The sequence below is a fragment of the Poecile atricapillus genome, chromosome 27 (genome assembly GCF_030490865.1).
Source record: "Poecile atricapillus isolate bPoeAtr1 chromosome 27, bPoeAtr1.hap1, whole genome shotgun sequence".
NCBI lineage: Eukaryota > Metazoa > Chordata > Aves > Passeriformes > Paridae > Poecile > Poecile atricapillus.
Window position 1 is genome coordinate 1923820 of NC_081275.1, and position 13391 is coordinate 1937210.

General features: G+C 60.5%; 1 protein-coding gene across 2 annotated transcripts in view; it reads left to right on the forward strand.

The window, feature by feature from the left end:
* Positions 1-13391, forward strand: part of MLLT6 (MLLT6, PHD finger containing) — a 35214-nt gene that overhangs the window by 19791 nt on the left and 2032 nt on the right. For both annotated transcript variants that reach the window (XM_058858099.1, XM_058858100.1), the window contains exons 12-18: positions 726-843; positions 5562-5628; positions 7359-7501; positions 7697-7885; positions 8007-8095; positions 8461-8816; positions 8945-9053. In XM_058858099.1, coding sequence (XP_058714082.1) covers positions 726-843; positions 5562-5628; positions 7359-7501; positions 7697-7885; positions 8007-8095; positions 8461-8816; positions 8945-9053 — 1071 coding nt within the window. The remainder of the gene's footprint in view (positions 1-725; positions 844-5561; positions 5629-7358; positions 7502-7696; positions 7886-8006; positions 8096-8460; positions 8817-8944; positions 9054-13391) is intronic.

The following is a 13391-nucleotide window of genomic DNA, read 5'->3' on the forward strand; positions in this document are numbered from 1 at the left end:
TGGGATGGTTGGGATTGGGATGGTTGGGATTGGGATGGTTTGGGTTGGGATGGTTGGGATTGGGATGGTTGGGATTGGGATGGTTGGGGTTGGGACAATCGGGATTGGAACAATCGGGATTGGAAACATTCGGCATTGGGACAGTCAGGATTGGGACAGTTGGGACAGGGAGCACTCGGGATTGGGATAATTGGGATTGAAAACATTCAGAATTGGGACAATTGGGATTGGGACAGTCGGGATTGGGAACACTTGGGATTGGGACAGTTGGGAAAGGGAGCACTCGGGATTGGGATAATTGGGATTGAAAACATTCAGAATTGGGACAGTTGGGATTGGGACAGTTGGGAAAGGGAGCACTCGGGATTGGGACGATCGCGGTTGAAAACATTTGGGATTGGGACAGTCAGGATTGGGACAATTGGGATTGGAACACTCGGGATTGGGAACAGTTGGGACAGGGAACACTCAGGACTGGGACATGCCATCCCCACCCCAAATCCCCGGATCCCCCAGCAGTTCCATCCCCACCCCAAATCCCCGGATCCCCTGGCAGTCAATCCCTGCTGGAGCTGTCCCACTGGGAAGAGCGACCGGCTCCACCCCATTCCCACAGCTCCCAGCCGGCTCTGGGAACGTGCCAAGCCTCTCTCCAGACTTCCAGGAGATATTTTTAAGCTGGGAAGCGCCGGAATAACGAGGACATTCCCCCATTCCCCACGCAGGTGTTTTCCCTGGCCGGTTCCACCTTCAGCCTCCCTTCCTCGCACATTTTCGGGAGCCCCCTGACGTCGGGGCTGTCCCTGAACCCCCTCCTGAGCCAGCCGGAGAGCAGCCGGGCAGGTACGTGAATTCCCAGGTATGTCCGAGTTGGCATTCCCGAGGGCTCTCCCACCGCAGCATTCCCAGCTTTCCCAGCTGGTTTCCCACTCTGGGGCAGCCAGGGGGGGACGGGGGGGTCGCGTTTGCCCGCGGCACCTCCGGAGTGGCCCTGGAGAATGAGGATCCTGGAGGATTGGGCGTTCCTGGGGAATGGTGGGTGGGCATGGAGAATTGGGTATCCGTGGATAAGGAGTGGCTCTGGAGAATATTCCCAGGGACTGGATATTCCTGGAGAATGGATATTCCCAGAGAATGGATATCCCTGGAGAATGGATGTTCCCGGGGATTGGATATTCCCGGGGATTGGATATTCCTGGAGAATGGATATTCCCAGAGAATGGATATTCCCAGAGAATGGATATTCCTGGAGAATGGATATTCCTGGAGAATGGATGTTCCCGGGGATTGGATATTCCCGGGGATTGGATATTCCTGGAGAATGGATATTCCCAGAGAATGGATATTCCCAGAGAATGGATATTCCTGGAGAATGGATATTCCTGGAGAATGGATATTCCTGGTGAATGGATATCCCTGGAGAATGGATGTTCCCGGGGATTGGATATTCCTGGAGAATGGATATTCCTGGAGAATGGATGTTCCTGGGGATTGGATATTCCTGGAGAATGGATATTCCCAGAGAATGGATATTCCTGGGGATTGGATATTCCTGGAGAATGGATATTCCCGTGGAATGGGTGTTCCTGGTGAATGGATATTCCCGGAGAACGGATATTCCTGGAGAATGGATATTCCCAGAGAATGGATATTCCCAGAGAATGGATATTCCTGGAGAATGGATACCCCTGGAGAATGGATATTCCCGTGGAATGAGTGTTCCTGGAGAATGGATATTCCCGGAGAACGGATATTCCTGGAGAATGAGTGTTCCTGGAGAATGGATATTCCGGGGGATTGGATATTCCTGGAGAATGGATATTCCCAGAGAATGGATATTCCTGGATAATGGATATCCTGGGATAAAGGGTGTCCTTGGAGAATGGATATCCTGGGATAACAGGAATCCCTGGATAATGGGGTGTCCCTGGAGAATGGATATCCTGGGATAATGGGTTTCCTTGGATAATGAATATCCTGGGATAACAGGAATCCCTGGATAATGCGGTGTCCCTGGATAACAGGTGATCCTGGATATTGGACATCCCAGGATTCCTGCATGGAATTACTTTTCCCCTCCCAAATTCTGCTCCCCTCTGCCGTCATTTCAGCCCCCTCAGGAATAACCCCGGGATCCAGGAATCCCGAGTCAGGAATGAGCCATAGAGGCAAAATCCAATCATCCAAAGTCCTCAAAAAACCCCCAGATCCTCAATTTCCTTTTCCAAAATCCCTCTTTTTGTCTGACTGGGATTTTAGGAGCTTCAGGATGGGGATTTTTTTTCCCAGTTCCAGACAGATTTTGGGGACAGCTCCCGGTTTTTGTCACGTTTTGGGTTTGGATTTGGTGTCCCAGAGGCTGCTCAGCCAAATTCCCGCTGGTTTTTCTCCAGAGGATCCATTAGCATCAAACCTCCAGTGTGAGGCCGTTTTCCCTGAAAAACCTGGAGATTCCTTTAATCCCAGACTTTTACAGGATGCTTGGGAAGCTCCAAGCGATCCCCCTTTTCCCGGGAAAGGGAGATCCCATGGAGACAGCTCAATATTCCATCTTTTCCCAATTTTTCCGCGCTGGATTTTGTGATTCCAGCCGTGGGAACAGGGAATTCCTTCAGGTTCATCCCTTGGGCAGCACAAAAAGTCTGGTTTTTATCTGAGCTCCTGCCACGGCTTTTCCGGGATCCTGATGATGATGGAACAGATGGATTTGTCATTCCCGGTTTTCTCCAAGCCTCGGGAAGGGCTGTCCCTGGGGGAGAACTCCGTCACCTCCCGCTCTGGTGATGGAATGTGGGGCTGTCTCGGGCACCGGGATGGTGTCGGCGTGACGGGAATGAGCAGGGAGCCAAAAATCCCGGGATTTTGGAAGCTGGGGTGGTTTTGGGGGAGCTGGAGAGGTTTCTGTGGGATCACGGAGTGGTTGGGGCTGGGAAGGACCTTAAGGATGATCCATGGGCAGGGACACTTCCCGTTATCCCGGGCTGCTCCAGCCTGGCCTCGGTCACTCCCAGGAATCCAGAGGCAGCCCCAGCTTCTCCGGGAATTCCATCCCATCCCCTCACCGCCCTCACAGGGAAGAATTCCATCCCAAAATCCCATCCCTATCCCAGTCTGAGCCCATTCCCTGTGTCCTGTCCCTTCATCCCGTGTCCAAGCTCCTCCTGGAGCCCATTCCAGCACTGGAGCTGCTCCAGGATCTCGCACCGGGAAATTCTGGCCACATCCAGGAATGTGGATTCCTCCTGCCTGGAAAAGCGTCCCGGGACAATCCCAACCCAGCAGGACATTCCCGAGGGGAGGATGAGGGATCCAGGATCCCCCCAGCCCTGGCTGGAGGAGCCCCAGCTGCGTTTGCTCATTCCCAGCTGCAGGAAACCCCCGGCTCCCCGCTGGGAATCGCGGCATTCCCAGCAGGAGATTCCCGGGATTCCTGCAGGTGGGAATGTGTGGGGAAGGAGAGGAAGGGCAGGGAGGCAGCTGGAGCCAAACCATCCGACAGGGCCCAGGGCGAGGGGAGCGAGCGCTCCAGGGATGGGAGGATAAATCCGGGATTTATCCTGGATTACCCTTGGAAGGAGAGAGATCCTGCACGTGCGCACAGCGGCCCCATCCCAGATTTCCTGGGGTGCAGGGAAGGTTCTGGATGGTTCTGGAAGGTTCTGGAAGGTTCTGGGTGCTGCTGAGGGCACTCTCAGATCCTGGGGGCTGTTCTGGGATCTCCCCAAGGAGGACATGGAGGGGCTGGAGCGCGTCCATGGAAGGGTTTGGAGCGGCTGAAGGAGCCGGGAATGTTTATCCTGGGGAAAAAGTGGGATCGGGAGGGACTTCCTGGATCTCCAGAAATCCCTGCCAGGAGGGGACAGCCGGGGGGCTCTGCTCCCTGGGAACAGGGACAGGAGGAGAGGGAGCAGCCTCAGGCTGGGCTGGGGGAGGTTTTGGGATATTCGGGAATTTTTCCACATGGAAAGGGTGCAGGGACAGGACCCCATCCCTGGAATTGCTCGGGAAGGCGCGGATGTGGCGCTTGGGGACACGGCTGAGCCGGGTGAATCATTGCCCTCGCTGACCTTGGAGGGCTTTTCCAGGCTTCCATTCCCTGATTCCCTGGAAGCTCCTTAGAGAGGAGCCGGGAACCTTCTGGAACCGTGGCCGGCTGTGGGGAAAGGATCCCCAATCCTGGCTGACCTTGGAGCTCTTTTCCAACCACATCGGTTCTGTCACGGCCCGGAGAGCGGCAGCCGATCCCCCGGGATTCCCGGATCCACCGGGGCAGGGATTCAGCCCTCCTTCCTTCCCGGCACCTCCGGGAAAAGCGGCTCCTCGGGCTGCAGCAGGCCCGGGGGGACCTTACCGGGGTGGCCGCACTGTGCTGTGGTACCAGGCAGTGCCAGGAGGTGCCAGGAGGTGCCAGGAGGTGCCAGGAGGTGACAGGAGGTGCCAGGAGGTGCCAGGCGGTGCCAGGAGGTGACAGGAGGTGCCAGGAGGTGCCAGGAGGTGACAGGAGGTGACAGGTGGTGCCAGGAGGTGCCAGGAGGTGCCAGGAGGTGCCAGGCAGTGACAGGAGGTGACAGGAGGTGCCAGGAGGTGCCAGGCAGTGCCAGGAGGTGCCAGGAGGTGCCAGGAGGTGCCAGGAGGTGCCAGGCGGTGCCAGGAGGTGCCAGGAGGTGCCAGGTGGTGCCAGGTGGTGCCAGGAGGTGCCAGGAGGTGCCAGGAGGTGCCAGGAGGTGCCAGGCAGTGCCAGGAGGTGCCAGGAGGTGCCAGGCAGTGACAGGAGGTGCCAGGCAGTGCCAGGAGGTGCCAGGAGGTGCCAGGAGGTGCCAGGTGGTGCCAGGAGCTGCTCCCCGGGACTGTTTGGGGCTGTTTGGGGCCATTCGGTTCTGGTGCTGCCTGGTACCGCCCAGTTCCCTCCAGTTCACAGCGGGCACACTCCGGGATCACACCGGGATCACACCGGGCACACACCAGGATCACACTGGGATCACACCGGGATAACACCGGGGTCACACCAGGATCACACCGGGATAACACCGGGATCACACCGGGATCACACCGGGATCACACCGGGCACACACCAGGCACACACCGGGATCACACCGGGATTACACCAGGATCACACCGGGATCACACCGGGATCACACCGGGATCACACCGGGATCACACCAGGATCACACCGGGATCACACCGGGATCACACCAGGGTCACACCGGGATCACACCAGGCACACACCGGGATCACACCGGGATCACACCAGGCACACACCGGGATCACACCGGGATCACACCGGGATCACACTGGGGTCACACCGGGGTCACTCCGGGATCACACCGGGCACACACCGGGATCACACCATGATCACACCGGGATCACACCGGGGTCACTCCGGGCACACACCGGGGTCACACCGGGATAACACCGGGCACACACCGGGATAACACCGGGATCACACCGGGGTCACACCGGGATCACACCGGGGTCACACCGGGATCACACCGGGGTCACTCCGGGCTCCGGCCGTGGCCGGCACCGCTGACCCCGGGCCCTCTGTCCCTGTCCCCGCACAGAGCCGGACCTGGAGGATTGCGGCTTCGGCTGCCGAGGGACGTCCCCGCAGGAGAGCCTGTCCTCCATGTGAGCGTCCGGGACAGCGGGACAGCGGGACAGCACAGGGACAGGGGGACAGCACAGGGACAGGGGGACAGGGGGACAGGGGGACAGCACAGGGACAGGGGGACAGGGGGACACAGGGACAGCACAGGGACAGGGGGACAGGGGAGACACAGGGACAGCACAGCGACAGGGGGACAGGGGGACAGCACAGGGACAGGGGGACAGGGGGACAGGGGGACAGCACAGGGACAGGGGGACAGGGGTACAGCACAGGGACAGGGGGACAGGGGAGACACAGGGACAGCACAGGGACAGGGGGACAGCACAGGGACAGGGGGACAGGGGGACAGGGGGACAGCACAGGGACAGGGGGACAGGGGAGACACAGGGACAGCACAGGGACAGGGGGACAGCACAGTGACAGGGGGGACAGGGGGGACAGGGGGACAGGGGGACAGCACAGGGACAGGGGGACAGGGGAGACACAGGGACAGCACAGGGACAGGGGGACAGCACAGTGACAGGGGGGACAGGGGGACAGCACAGGGACAGGGGGACAGGGGGGACAGGGGGACAGCACAGGGACAGGGGGACAGGGGTGGGACAGAGGGACAGCGGGACACGGCGGGAGGACAGCGGGGACAGGACAGGGACAGCGCAGGGACAGCGGGACATGGGCAGAGCCTGTGGGCATGGAAACAGCTCCTGCCCCACTCCTTGGGATGTGGGGTGGAGTGGGATGGGATGGGATCCATAGGATGGGATCCATGGGATGGGATGGGATCCATGGGATGGGATCCATGGGATGGGATCCATAGGATGGGATCCATGGGATGGGATGGGATCCATAGGATGGGATCCATGGGATAGGATGGGATCCATAGGATGGGATCCATGGGATGGGATGGGATGGAAGGATCCAGGTTTGCTTTCCCAGCACAACTTGAGCCTCGCCTGAAGCGCAGCAGAGGCTGAGCCTGGGGGGCTGCGGCTGCTCCGGCCCAGACAGAGGGGCCGTGGGAGCGGGAATGGAACGGGAGTGGAGCAGGAAATGGAACAGGGAATGGAGCAGGAATGGAACAGGGAATGGAGCAGGAATTAACAGGAATGGAGCGGGAATGGAGCGGGAATAGAGACGGGAGAGGAGCAGGAAATGGAGCGGGAATGGAACAGGGAATGGAGGAGGGATCAGAGCAGGGAATGGAGCAGGAATGGAGCAGGGAGTGGAGCAGGGAATGGAGCAGGAATGGAGCAGGGAATGGAACAGGAATTAACAGGAATGGAGCGGGAATGGAGCAGGGAATGGAGCAGGAATGGAGCAGGGAATGGAGCAGGGAATGGAGCAGGAATGGAGCGGGAATGGAACAGGAATGGAGCAGGGATGGAGGCGGGATCGGTGCCGAGAATGGAGCAGGAATGGAGCAGGAATGGAGGTGGGATCGGAGCCGGGAATGGAGCAGGAATGGAGCAGGAATGGAGGTGGGATCGGAGCCGGGAATGGAGCAGGAATGGAGCAGGAATGGAGGTGGGATCGGTGCCGAGAATGGAGCAGGAATGGAGCAGGAATGGAGGTGGGATCGGAGCCGGGAATGGAGCAGGGATGGAGCAGGGAATGGAGCAGGAATGGAGCAGGGATGTAGGCGGGATCGGTGCCGGGAATGGAGCAGGAATGGAGCAGGAATGGAGCAGGGATGGAGCAAGGACAAAGACGGGAGCGGAGCAGGGACCCCCTGACCCCCCGGCCCCCGCAGGTCCCCCATCAGCAGCCTGCCGACCCTGTTCGACCAGACCGTGTCGTGCAGCAGCAGCGGGCAGCTGGACAATGTCCCGCAGGCCACCCCCAACATCGAGCAGCTCCTGGAGAAGCAGGGGAACGGCGAGGCCGGCGTCAACAGTGAGTGCCGGCCGGGGGGCGGCGGGGCAGCTCCCGGGGAGCCGGGATTTTGGGATTCGGAGCCGGGATTTTGGGATTCGGAGCCGGGCGGGAGGAGCTGGGGCTGCGCTGTGGGGCCGGTCCCTCCCGGCCCGGGCTCTGACTGCGGTTCCTGCCATCCCCCCGTTTTCCCCCTTCCCCTCGGTCCCGCCGCAGTTGTGGAGATGCTGAAGGCGCTGCACTCGCTGCAGAAGGAGAACCAGCGGCTGCAGGAGCAGATCATGACTCTGACGGCCAAGAAGGAGCGGCTGCAGCTGCTCAATGTCCAGCTGTCCGTGCCCTTCCCCGTGGTCACCAGCAGCAACGGCGCGGGCAGCCAGGCGCAGTACATCCTGCCCGCCAACGGTGAGGGCACCGCGGGCACCCGGGGACGTGGCGCTGTGCTGTGACCCCGAGGGTCACAGCGGGGACGGATCTGTCCCTCGGCCACCTCAGGGTCCGGCCCTGACTCCCTCTCCCCTCGCAGTGTGCGCCGGTGACTCCCTGAGCATCAGCAAGAGCCCCCCGTGCAAGAACAGCTTCGGCATCGAGAACTCGCTCTCCACGTCCTCCGAGGTACTGCGGCCTCTGCGGCCACCGGCGGCCGGGCAGGGCCTCGGGCAGGGGCAGCGCCAGGGCTCGGTAGCCAGCTCGGAACTCCCGCTAGCCCAGGCTCAGAGATCAGGTTCTCCCCGCAGCGCCCGAGGGCTGCCTAGAGTAGCTGAGAGCGGGAGCGAGAGGTGAGAGCGCTGCCAGGTGATCCTGGAGATCCAGCAGGGATCCGCCTGACTTTCTGGGACCTCCCTGTGACTTCTGGCACCCCCCCCTCTGAGTTCCGGGCCCCCCTCGCACTCGAGCCAGCCGCACCCAGAGCCCCTCCCTTCCCACCCCCGGCTCCCCAGCCGCCCCAGCCCGATGCTCTGTGTCCGTTTCTCCCCCAGGACCCTCACTCGGGCTGTCCCAGCAGGAGCAGCTCCTCCCTGTCCTTCCACAGCACGCCCCCGCCCCTGCCCATGCTGCAGCCCAGCCCCGCCTCGCTGCCCCTGCCCGGGGCGCAGCAGGTGAACGGCCTGGCCAGGCTGGCAGGCGGGGGGCTGGCCGGAGGCTCCGGGGCCGGCCACAGCCTCTCCGCGGTGCCCATGGTGGACGGCCTGCTGGGCAGCCTGGCCGGAGCCCAGCAGATGCCCCTCAACGGGATCCTGGGGAGCCTGAACGGAGCGCAGCCCGCCCCTCCTCCGAGCGCGCTGAGCCAGGCCAGCGGGCCCCCGGCCCTGCAGCTCTCCACCAGCCTGAGCAGGTGAGGATGGGCGGCCCTGCCCTCTCCAGCCGCAGTTTAGCTCCGGGGAGGGAGGGAAGGGCCGGCCCCGAGCGTGCGGGAGCGGTGGCGGCCGCGCTGACCGGCGCTGCGCCGCTCCCTTCCCGCAGCGTCGCCAGCCTGAGTCCCCTGACGGAGCAGCAGCGGCACGTCCTGCAGCAGCACGAGCAGCAGCTGCAGCAGCTCCAGCAGCTCCTGACTTCCCAGCCGCTTAACCCGGTAAGGGACGGGCTGCTCGCACCGGGAGAAGCCGGGAGCCGAGAGGGGAAAATGGGAATTTTTTTTCCCCCCCCCCCCGCCACCTCTCCCCGAATTCTCTTTGCGCCTTATCCCGGCTGAGCGCGGCGCAGGAAATTCTGAGCCGGTTTGGAAGTTTGGGATGGGGAGTGGAACGAGGAGGGAAGCTCCAGGCGGCTCCCGGGGAGGGGAGTTGGGATTTGAAATCTTTCTGGAGCGAAGGAAAGAAGTTAAATCTGAGTTTCCCGAGGGGGTGAGGAGGTGGGAGCTCCGTGAAATCGGGACGGGGGAAATCCGGGAGAGCCGCTCGCTCCTGGAGTCATCCCGGGATGCAAATCCTGCTGGATCCTGGGATACAAATCCTGCTGGATCCCGGGATGCAAATCCCGCCGGATCCTGGGATACAAATCCCGCTGGATCCTGGGATGCAAATCCCACTGGATCCTGGGATGCAAATCCTGCTGGATCCCGGGATACAAATCCTGCTGGATCCCAGGATGTAAATCCCGCTGGATCCCAGGATGTAAATCCCGCTGGATCCCAGGATGTAAATCCAGCTGGATCCCGGGATGCAAATCCCGCTGGATCCTGGGATGCAAATCCCGCTGGATCCTGGGATACAAATCCTGCCGGATCCCTCTGCCAGCCATCCCAGGATGCAAATTCTTCCAGATCTTGGGATGTAAATCCCGCCGGATCCCAGGATGTAAATCCTGCCGGATCCAGGGATACCAATCCCTCCGGATCCCGGGATACCAATCCCTCCGGATCCAGGGATACCAATCCCTCCGGATCCAGGGATACCAATCCCTCCGGATCCAGGGATACCAATCCCTCCGGATCCAGGGATACCAATCCCTCCGGATCCAGGGATACCAATCCCTCCGGATCCAGGGATACCAATCCCACCGGATCCAGGGATACCAATCCCTCCGGATCCAGGGATACCAATCCCTCCGGATCCAGGGATACCAATCCCTCCGGATCCCGGGATACCAATCCCTCCAGGTCCAGGGATACCAATCCCTCCGGATCCCAGGGATACCAATCCCTCCGGATCCAGGGATACCAATCCCTCCGGATCCAGGGATACCAATCCCTCTGGATCCCGGGATACCAATCCCTCCAGGTCCAGGGATACCAATCCCTCCGGATCCCGGGATACCAATCCCTCCGGATCCCAGGATGTAAATCCTGCTGGATCCAGGGATACCAATCCCTCCGGATCCAGGGATACCAATCCCTCCGGATCCCGGGCTGTCCCCGTGCTCCCGGCTGTGCCTGCAGGGCCGGAACACGCCCGGGACGCTGCTGGGGGTTGGAAAGAGAGAAAAACCCGAATTGTTTGGGTCCCAGGGCGGCCGGGCCGTGTCTGGGGACATCCTGGGACAGCCGGAGGTGCCGGGGGGCTCCGCAGGAGGAGTTTGGGGTCACGGAGAGGCTCAGGCGGCTGCTCCAAGGCAGTGCAGACACAGCCCTGGACCGGGAACGGGGCTGGAGAGGTGACAAACAGGACCCTGAGGTGACAAATAAATCCCTGAGGTGGCAAATAAATCCCTGAGGTGGCAAACAAGACCCTGAGGTGGCACACAGGTCCTTTAGATGGCACACAGGACCCTGAGGTGACAAACAGGTCCCTGAGGTGGCACACAGGTCTGTGAGGTGACAAACAGGACCCTGAGGTGGCACACAGGACCCTGAGGTGGCACACAGGTCCCTGAGGTGGCACACAGGACCCTGAGGTGGCACACAGGTCCCCGAGGTGACAAACAGGTCCCCGAGGTGGCACACAGGTCCTTTAGATGGCACACAGGTCCCTGAGGTGACACACTGGTCTGTGAGGTGACAAACATGTCCCTGAGATGGCACACAGGACCCCGAGGTGGCACAGAGGACCCTGAGGTGGCACACAGGACCCTGAGGTGGCACACAGGACCCTGAGGTGGCACACAGCTCCCCGAGGTGGCACACAGGTCCCTGAGGTGACACACTGGTCCCCGAGGTGGCACACAGGACCCTGAGGTGGCACACAGGACCCCGAGGTGGCACACAGGTCCCTGAGGTGACACACAGGTCCTTTAGATGGCACACAGGTCCCCGAGGTGGCACATAGAACCCCGAGGTGACAAACAGGTCTGTGAGGTGACAAACAGCTCCCTGAGGTGGCACAGAGGTCCCTGAGGTGGCACACAGGACCCCGAGGTGACACACAGGTCCTTTAGATGGCACACTGGTCCCCGAGGTGGCACACAGGACCCTGAGGTGACACACAGCTCCCCGAGGTGGCACACAGGTCCTTTAGATGGCACACAGGTCCCCGAGGTGGCAAACAGGTCCTTTAGATGGCACACAGGTCCCCGAGGTGGCACACAGGTCCCTGGCAAACCACAGCCCCTGGGCTCTGTCCCCACCTGCCTGGGGTGACCCGGGGGTGGCAGCAGCGCCATCGGCGGGGCCGGGCCGGGCCGTGCTCGCTGCTCTGGCCGCGTTTCTGGGTCAGGCTATTTTTACACCCCGGGAAAAGCGAATTTCCGAGGGCAGCCGATGTCACCGTGTCACCCGCGGGGACGGGACAAGGACAGCTCTGGCTCCGCGGTTGCCATGGCGATTCCTGCGCTTTTCCCGGATTTCGGGGCGTCCCTCGGGATGCAGGGGAGCCCCGAGGCTGCTCCCCCCGGCTCCCGCTCATCCTGGGGGCAGCAGGATGGGCTGGGGGAGGAATTTTGAGACAGTTTGGGAATTTGGGATGGAGAATCCCACAGATTTGAGATCGCTGCCTTTCCAACCCCTGGAAGCAGCAGGACGGGCTGGGGAAGGAATTCAGAGCCAGTTTGGGAATTTGGGATAATGAATCGCAAGGATTTGAGATCTCTGCGTTTCAAACCCCTGGAGGCAGCAGGACGGGCTGGGGGAGGAAATTCAGAGCCAGTTTGGGAATTCGGGGTTAGTGAATCGCCAAGATTTGAGATCGCTGCTTTTTGAAGCCCTGGAGGCAGCAGGATGGGCTGGGGAAGGAAATTCAGAGCCGGTTTGGGAATTTGGGATGGGGAATCCCACGGATTTGAGATCGCTGCGATTTGGACCCTGCGGGCAGCAGGATGGGCTGGGGGAGGAATTCAGATCCAGTTTGGGAGTTTGGGATGGCGAATCACATGGATTTGAGATCTCTGCGTTGATGGATTGGAATCGCAGGGGATTTGTGTCGCTGCGGGTGCCTGGGGGAGGAGGATTAGTGACCCTAATCCCCCGCGGGGGGTGGGAAGGGCGCGGGATGTTCATGGACACCGGGGCTGCCGCTCCGTGTCCCTGCAGAGGTGGCACCGAGGGGATTTTGTCCCCGTTCCCAGGAGCATTGCCCGGGACCGGGGGTGCCGTGGTTGGAGAGGAACCCCAAAATCATCCTCTGCAATCTGTGACCAAATCCCCCTGTGCCCTTTAAACCAAATCAAGGTGACACCTTCAGTCACTTCCAGAACCTTCCAATCACTTCCAAAATTGTTCAGTCGCTTCCAGAACCCCTCAATCACTTCCAGAACCCTTCAGTCACTTCCAGAACCTTCCAATCCCTTCCAGAACCCTTCAGTCACTTCTAAAACCCTTCAGTCTCTTCCAAAACCCTCCAGTAACTTTTAAAACTCTTCAGTCCCTTCCAGAACCTTCCAGTCCCTTTTAAAACCCTTCAGTCACTTCCAGAATCTTCCAGTCACTTCTAAAACCCTCTAATCACTTCCAGAACCGTTCAGTCACTTCCAGAACCTTCCAGTCCCTTTTAAAACCCTTCAGTCACTTCCCAAACCCTCCAATCACTTCCAGAACCCTTTAGTCGGTTTTTGAAGCCTCCCAAGGTCGGTGACTCCACCGCTCCCTGTTCCAGTTCCAATCCTCTCTTCCAGCCCTGAAATTTCCCCCAGGATCCACCGTGAGCCTCCCCCCGTGTTTGTGGGGTCACGGTGGATATCGGGGAAAATCTCCTCTTCCCTCCCGGAATTCCCAAAGGCCGATGTCTCCGCATGGGAAAGGGGCTGTAGCCGGGATTATCCAGGGGGTTTTGGGATTATCCAGGGAGTTTTGGGATTATCCAGGGGGTTTTGGGATTATCCAGGGGGTTTTGGGGTTATCCAGGGGGTTTGGGGTTATCCAGGGGGTTTTGGACCTGGCAGTGGATTCCCGGACCTGAGCTGGGAGATGAAAATAATTGTGGGGGACAGAATCCCAAATCCCTGCGCTCCCTGCGTTTTCCCACCCATCACAAACCTGAGCCAGTGCCAGGTGTCCCCTCCTGCCGAGCGGGATGTCCCCTCTGTCCCTCTCTGTCCCCTC